An 8215-nucleotide genomic window follows, 5' to 3' on the forward strand; every position below is an offset into this window, starting at 1 on the left:
GGGCACCTCACACAAGTATGATTTATATAAACAAGGCTATGGCACCTAATGGGATCTTTTCTTTTATTTCAAATTAGTCCATACTACTCATGCCTATCAACAAATTTATAATTTTAATAACAAGTGATTAGAGACTTATTATGAGACTCTTTTATATAGTAATCCCTCAACTAATATTTCATATAAATTATGAAATTATATGAATGAAATCATTATTATTCCCAAATTTATATGTCTCTATTGAGATATTTTCAACAATAAAACAATTTAGAAAACTAAAAATAAAATATTTATTATATGAAAAAATAAATATTTGAAAAATATTTTTCAAATTTACCAATCAGATTTTATTTGAAAAATAAAAGTAACTTATGAATGGATACTTTAAGGCCCCCACCCATGTCCCCAAAGAACTAAAGCGATTGCCCTATTGAAATAGAGACAACCTGATCTGGAAGAACATATCATGCGTCATATCATGCGTGCCACTGATAAATACCAAGAGAAAACTGATTGAAAAACCTTGTCATCCCGACATATATTGTAACAGCCTGCCTTCTCGGGCGTGTTATGCCTCAGGAAATTTGGTTAAATTTTTTTTTTTAACATTATTTTAAAATTCCCTAAGACCGTATCTAGTGCCAAATGAGATATCTAGACTAGAAAAAAAATGCAAAGCGGAAGCTGAATCGAACCTGCTCATGGTAATGTATAATTTAATAATTGTACATGGCATTTAATACAAGTTAATACATAAAACGTTTGATGATGGAACAATTTTCATAAATCTTAAACTAATCATATTATAACATGGTACATTTACTCGCATCTTGATGTCTCGTGTCACTACACATCACCAATCTCTGAACCATCTCTGCAAGTCCCGGCTGGAACGTTGAATGTTCTAGGGGCGAACCCATGTTAGATGATGAATCATCTAAGTAAGAATACCAAATGCAATGCTATGAGTGTATGCAATGTCTTTCATCGTAGGTTTCAACTACACCCCTCATGCTGCCTATCATTTTAGCGGCCACCTCATTCGAGACCGGGGTGTATGGGTGCACCCTTGATAGGTCAGCGGTGCCAGTTCGTATTCCCTACGGACTCATATGCGTGTGATCGACAATATCGTTATGCATGTGTGCATTTCATAGTCATGCCATTGATGCAGTCTACGTGATGATTTCATATCATAGCATGCCAATATGATAAGAGCAATTACATTTATAATTATATTAAATTCGGGCAGCATACTTACAGCTAATTTGTCTCGAACTACGTGCCAAGCAGCTATCCCTTAATCTCCTTGCTCACAAGGACCCCTACAGCATAGATTTATGTTTAGAATACCATTTTTCTAGTTTTTCATAATTTCTTTCCATTTTTCTTTTATTCCTAAGCTTAATTTCTTCCAAAATTACATAATAATTATCTAGGCTTCATGAAAATTTACTTTCTTTTTACCAATATTCCTTAAATATATTCTTAGTATTCTGGAATTTTTCTTGGAATTTTCAGAATTAAAATCCTATTTTTCTTTATTTCTATAATAGAAAAAAAATCTACTTAAATTTCATAATAATTACCTAATATTTCATTTTATTCAATTTATTTTCACTAATATTTCTTAAATAACACTTATGACATTCTGAAATTTTCTTGGAATTTTCAGAATTAAAATCCTATTTTTCTTTATTTCCATAATAGAAAAATCTACTTAAATAATTAATAATTTTGGCATTTTCAGAAAATTGCTTTACCAATATACCATAATTTCATAAAATTGCTTTACCAATATACCATAAACAACATTTCAAATTTAATAATAAAAAATTCAAAATTTTACTCTTTTTTTTTTTAAATTTCTTGACGGGCGCGTGAGCCGCACGCGCCTTCTTCCCACTCGCGGGCGCGTGCAGCTCACGCGCCCGACTGGTTCTTCTTCTCCGGCGAGAACTTCACCGCCGGCCGGCCATTTGACCTCTAAACTCGATTTTTCTACTCCTAATCTCTAAATCTCGACATTACGAACACATTGATACAAAAATTACAAAAAAATAGGATCGAACTTACCTCGAATCGGCCGAATATCCCTCGGCTCCGACGAGTCGCGCGTTTTCCGGCAAAACTTCGATTCGCGTTCTCCTCTACTCCGTTGGCCTCCAAATTCTCCAGAAACGAAGCCCACGACTAGAAGATTAGAACCCTACTCTCAAATCTCTCCAACCCTCTCCCAATCGACCGATCTAAGCTTTACAATTTTCGGATGGGTTGGCTTGTGCGAACTGGGCTATTTATAGCCGAAAAAGCACGCCGCTCATGTCAAATCGAAGCCCACGTGGCCGGGAAGGCCATACCACTGATCAATCGCCATTAAAACCCCCCCTAGCCTTATTAATTCCCGGTTGCAGGCGGCCATGCGCGCTGCCTGCAACTTCCGAATTTTCTGGATTTTTCTTGATTTTTTTTTTTACATATATATATATACACGATATACATATTTGCATATATACTTACATTTACATAAAATGATTTCTTTTAATCTTAAATTCAATCACATTAATCTTACTATTTTTTATTTACATATTTATACATTTATTTATATTTCACATACATACTTAAGCTAATCATATAAACATAATTAATTTAAACCAAATCAATTACATAAACTTAATATCATATAGACTAAATTAATTTAATTTATTTAATGTGACTTAGGGTATTCCATATATAACAAAACCTCAACCTGCTACACAACAATTGATCTCTAGGCTTGCATAGCCCAGACATGCATAACATATAACATTGGCACACTGGCCACAGAATAAACACAATCCATACAGACCCAATTAACCACTTATTAGCCTTTACTAGCTGACAAATTCAAGACTATCTAATAAAGACCTAAACAACATTCTTATTGTTGTTTCACTTTTGTATATTAGTTTTGATGATGAAAAATATCTATTGGCTTAATTCCTAAGTCATGAGTCAAGGTTATAGTTTTCAACATATATCAATTTCAATATGAAGTATTATTTTGTTCAAATGAAAACAAAATTAATTTCATTCTTATAATTACCTATCAAATGAAGTATTATTGGTTTGCAGAAAACGAGTATTAAGATTTAAAATAATATCCTAAAGTAATTTACTAACAGACAAATTTAGTGATTGTAGTTTTTCCACAAATTAAAATTGTAATAAAAATTAAAATTTAGTGGTTGTAGTGACAAAAATTAAAATTTAGTGATTGTAGTTTTTCTACGATTGTTTTTCCAATTCATCTTACTTTCTTTCCCTAATAAACATTATAATTGCACAAAATAAAAACTTCTTTATTTCAATTATATATGCTAATCTTTTAGATTAATATTGATTTTTAAATTTTTTTATAGAAAATTTGATATAAAAATTGAAAAACATTTTCCACAACTAATTATCCTCTAAAATTGGAAGAAAGATAAAATAATTAATACATATAAGATTAATTATTTAAGTTTAACTTTATTGTAAAACTAGTACAGAATTAAAGTTTTAAATATAAAATTTTATATTAATTTGATATAAATTAATTATTCATAATTTGATAATTTATAATATGAAGTTTCATTTTTTTAAAAAAATTCATATGTAATTAATTAATTTATATTATGAAGTTGCACAAGAAGAAATTTGAGTGCGAGCGCAAGCAAGACCACGGGCACGGGCGGTTGCGGTGAGCGCCCAAAATGAGTATAAAAGCGGTCGCCTAGTTGTTGCTTCATTCAAATCGCGACTGCTTCGTCGAATAGCAGTCTTCGCAGGCAAGTTTCCTTCCTCTCTCTAACGATTGAAAATTCTCGAGATCTCATCTCTATCCCAATTTGTTCAAATTGAAATAGACAGTGAGCTTCAACTCCACTCGCTCTGCCAACTCTGGATCTAGATCGAAGCAAAGCTTCAATTCGCCCTCTTCAAGCCCTTCGAGTAACGACAACAAAAAGAATAAGAAGACTACTCAGAAAACCCTAGGCATGGCTTGGGGTTCCAATTCTCGTTCTTCCTCCCGCTCATCCTTTCGCATTTCGCCTTTCTCTGATCCCACCAGGTCCTCTCTCTCTCCCTCTTTGTACTTTGATTGCCTTTGTTGATGGTTTTCGCATGCTGGTATAGCCAAATTAGTCACATATCCGAGTACAGAAGGAATAACTGGAAGAAATTTAGGAAAATACGTAAATAATTGAATTAGGAAATAAATAATTCCTGTTTCAAATTTACTGGTCTTTCAAATCGCTACTTCTTTGTTGAATTGCAATCTTCACAAGCAAGTTTCCTTCCTCTCTCTAATGGTTGAAAATTCTCGAGATCTCCTCTCGATTCCATTGTGTTCAAATTGACATAGACAATGTGTTGATGGATTTACTGTGCCATCATTTAGGTCTCGATGTACTTTGTAATATTCACTAAATGCCCAGAGGTGTTTCCAAAAAATTTGAAAGTTCTCTTTTACGTGGAATCTTAACGGGAGCGGCGAGGGTATATGCTCAAGCATGGAAGACGCCTTGGGAACTATTTTTCAAGGCATCATGTTACTCATATCATATGTAGTAACCTTCTAGACAGTAAAATCAAGAACCTGAGGTGCACATTGCCTGGTCTTAGACATTCAAAACTGATCATTTAGCTTTTCTTGAACTTCTTTAATTTTTATTGTTGGTAATTTATCCAGGTCCTTTAGTGGTGGATTACCAATAGTGAAACCTTCATGGCTGATGGATTCTATTGCTGCAAATAAACTGTTAAGCTGTATGTTTTAATCTTTGCTTGACTTTTTTTATTTCCTAAGCAGTTTTGAATTGACATCCCTTTTTCTAATTGCCACACTTGATTCTATGTAAGTTGAGAAAAGAAAAGAAGGTTGATCTCCAAATGTTAGGGAGGGAAGTCATTTTGATTAGTCCTCTATTAATTCCATTTATTGTATTTTCAATTGCAGTGTTTCTGTTATGTGGATAATCCTTGAAGCATGATCTAAGCGTATTAAAATTGTGAATAATGAGTAGCAACGGTTACGTGCATTGAGAAATCTTAGGAAGATAGATAGTCTAGCATATTTGAAGACTATGTTTCTTATTGTCTTGATTGCTCTTTCAAAAAAAATTTGTATTTTGGTACAGGAGCCATGTTATAAACTTTGCAGTTTATGATGCAATATAGGATTTGATATAATTCATGTTTCTTTGTGTTGTTTGCTGGCGTTCCTTACCAACTGGACCAGATTGCTAGTGAAGCTCATAACCAACCAAAGATATCTGCTTTTTTTGTTCTGGAAAGCAGCCTGGTCTCTAGTGATTCTGAAAATCGTGTGACAGGTCAAATAGAACCTAAATCGGAGGATCCTTCTGCAAAAGCTTGCACAGATTAAGAAAACTAATTTATTTGAACCATGTGGATCCATGCAACACTCAGAGCCAACGGGCGGGGATGACAGCGTGGGCAAGAATATTGCAATAGCAGTCAGTCAGGGGCTTGTGTGCATTGAAAGAGAATATAGTGAAGGGAAGTTAGATAAAGGAAGTGATGTTTATATAATTGGTGGGAACACAGCTGAAATTCATAATCAAGCTAACCCATCTCAACCTTCTGTTTCAGGTAAATTATCTGTTATGGCAAATTTGAATAGTGTGACTTGGAAACATGAAACTGAGCTTGTTAGCAAATTTGACAGTTTTTGATTTATGGGTGTCCAAAAAATTTATTATCCATATAATAATGCTTCATATGATTTTAGATTTGCATTAGTCTATGATTTTCCAAATAAATCATGTGTCAAATTATGTGTGACTATTTTGTTTCTTTCTTTCATGTGATTTTGGATTACTACGTATACTACAATTATGCATGTGATATTCTTGGAAAAATCCATGACATCAAATGCAATTTTCAACTGGTATTAGAACAAATTGTAAAGTTTGCAATGTCTTTGTGGATGATTCTTTCCCAGGAATGTGTTTTTCTTTGTCTTAGTGCCTATTAGGAACCATTTAGAATTAAAGGATAAGCCTGTTTCTATCTGCCATTCTGACAATCTGCGCGTAATTGTTGAAATTTCATCTACAAACTACGATGCCCGTGGTTATGGTTGGTTTCCTGACATAATTACCCCATCTGTTTGGATTTGGTTTCTCTTTTTTGTTCGTTAATATTTTTTCTACTCTCAGGAGTACAGACTGGAATGTTTCTTAGAGATGCGAAGGCTCTTTGTCCTCACCTTGTCAATTTTGCTTTCAACTTTGAAGCATACGAAGAGGTAAGGAGTTGACATTTAATTTGATTGGCACCTAAACTGCATGAATAGGAAGGGGTCAACGTTTTTCTTTTGCATCTCTTGTACACCATGTCATTCTATCAGGTTAGGTTTGGTGGAGTTAATAGTCTTTGGATTAGTTGCAGGTGGCTGTTCAGTTTTATAAAATTCTACATAAGAATTGCAAAAGAGTGCAGGTTGTGTTGTATATAGTTTATGTGTCAAAGTTGTTCCAATTGCTTTTAACACATTCTATGATAGTGGAAGAACTACAATTTTGTCAATTTTGTATATTTGTAGTTTCTTTTAAGGATCTAAAGAGTTCATTAATTACTTTTATTTGGAGTTTCAGTAGTTTTAGTTATTAGTTATACTCATGACCATTTCAAAATTCATAACCATGTGGATTGTCATGTTATTAGTTTTTCATGTTAATTTTACTGTCTGAAAATTTTGCAAACAAAAAACATATGTTTTTTTTTTTTTGTTTTAGAGATGATTTTGAAATATTTGAAGTCATGGTACAAGTCTTCAAGAATTCCTATTACAAGCAAAAAGAAATTTAAAGTAGATTTGAAGAAAATGGAAAATTCTAACTTGATATATCTTATGTTTTTTGGTCACAACCTTTTAATTTGATATTCACTAGATTTGAATGATCATATGATTCGGTGTATTGGGCTGTGTTGATATAATGTTGAGCGTTTTGAGTCTCAATTTTTTGTTGTTTGAGGATACATGGTAAATTGGTTTATTTGTTATAGCAAATTTGTATAGTATGACCTAGAAACATGAAATTAAGTTTGTTTGGATATTTGATAGTTTTTGAGTTATGGACTACCAAATAATTTATTATCCATGTAATAATGCTTCATTTGATTTTAGATTTGCATCAGTCCCTAATTTTCCAAATAAATCACGTGTCAATTAATGTGTGACTATTTTGTTTCTTTCTTTATTGTGATTTTGGATTACTAGATATACTATAATTATGCATGTGATATTCTTGGAAAAATCCATGACGTTAAAAGCAATTAAAAAATTGGTATTAGAACATACTATAAAGTTTGCAATGTCTTTGTGGGTGGTTCTTTTCCAAGACTATTTTTTTTTTTTTTTGGTCTCATTGGTAACCATTTGGAGTTACAGGGTAAGCCTGTTGCTATTTGCCATTCTGACAATCCACGCGGAACTGGTGAAATTTCATCTCTAAACTACCTTGCTCGTGGTTTTGGTTAGTTTCTTGATATAATTACCCCAGCTATTTGGCATGGGTTTCTCTTTTTTGTTCATTAATTTTTTTTTTTCTAGTCTTCGGAGTACGGGGTGGAATGTTTCTTAGAGATGCCAAGGCTCTTTGTCCTCACCTTGTCATTTTTGCTTACAACTTTGAAGCATACAACGAGGTAAATAGTTGGTATTTAATTTGATTGGCACCTAAACTGCTTGTATGGGAAGTGATCAATGTTTTTCTTTTGCATCTCTTGTACACCATGTCATTCTATCAGGTTAGGTTTGGTGGAGTTATAGTCTTTGGATGAGTTGCACGTGGCTGATTAGTTTTATAACATTCTACATAAGCATTGCAAAAGAGTGCAGGTTCTATTGTATTTAGTCTACGTGTGTCAAAGTTGTTCCAATTGTTTTTAACACTTTCTATTACTGTGGACCAATTACAATTTTTTCAGTTTTGCATATTTGTAATTTTTTTTAAGGATCTAAGCAGTTCGTTAATTATTTTTATTTGGACTTTCAATAGTTTTAGTTATTAGTTATACTCATGATGTAACAGCCCACCTGCTCAGGGCGTGTTATGCCTTAGAAAATTTGGCCTATATATATATATATTTTTAACATTATCTCCAAAATTCCCTAAGACCTTATCTAGTGCTAGACGAGATGTTTACACTAGAAAATAAATAC

The 8215-nt window shown here is 32.9% G+C and overlaps 1 protein-coding gene across 6 annotated transcripts; it reads left to right on the forward strand.

The window, feature by feature from the left end:
- The first annotated feature begins 3693 nt into the window (after nt 1-3693).
- Nucleotides 3694-7987, forward strand: LOC127787190 (uncharacterized). Of its 6 annotated transcripts, XM_052315108.1 has the most exons (7): nt 3694-3813; nt 3892-4093; nt 5358-5637; nt 6207-6295; nt 7442-7526; nt 7604-7698; nt 7801-7987. In XM_052315108.1, exons 3-7 carry the CDS (start codon nt 5442-5444, stop codon nt 7831-7833), a joined length of 498 nt encoding a protein of 165 aa, XP_052171068.1. In that variant the 5' UTR covers nt 3694-3813; nt 3892-4093; nt 5358-5441; the 3' UTR covers nt 7834-7987. The 6 variants fall into 6 exon arrangements, 5 of the variants coding, with proteins under 5 accessions (XP_052171068.1, XP_052171067.1, XP_052171070.1 ...); XM_052315107.1 differs by having other exon boundaries at nt 3761-4093; nt 5264-5637; XM_052315110.1 differs by having other exon boundaries at nt 3761-4093; nt 7442-7487.
- The last annotated feature ends 228 nt before the right edge of the window (nt 7988-8215 follow it).

This window comes from Diospyros lotus, chromosome 12, assembly GCF_014633365.1.
Source record: "Diospyros lotus cultivar Yz01 chromosome 12, ASM1463336v1, whole genome shotgun sequence".
NCBI lineage: Eukaryota > Viridiplantae > Streptophyta > Magnoliopsida > Ericales > Ebenaceae > Diospyros > Diospyros lotus.

Coding starts and splice junctions, on each gene's coding strand:
- LOC127787190 (XM_052315108.1), top strand. CDS start 5,442: ATGCAACACTCAGAGCCAACGGGCGGGGATGACAGCGTGGGCAAGAAT. Junction 5,638..6,206: donor ATCTCAACCTTCTGTTTCAG/GTAAATTATCTG, acceptor TTCTACTCTCAG/GAGTACAGACTGGAATGTTT. Junction 7,527..7,603: donor CTACCTTGCTCGTGGTTTTG/GTTAGTTTCTTG, acceptor TTTTTTTTCTAG/TCTTCGGAGTACGGGGTGGA.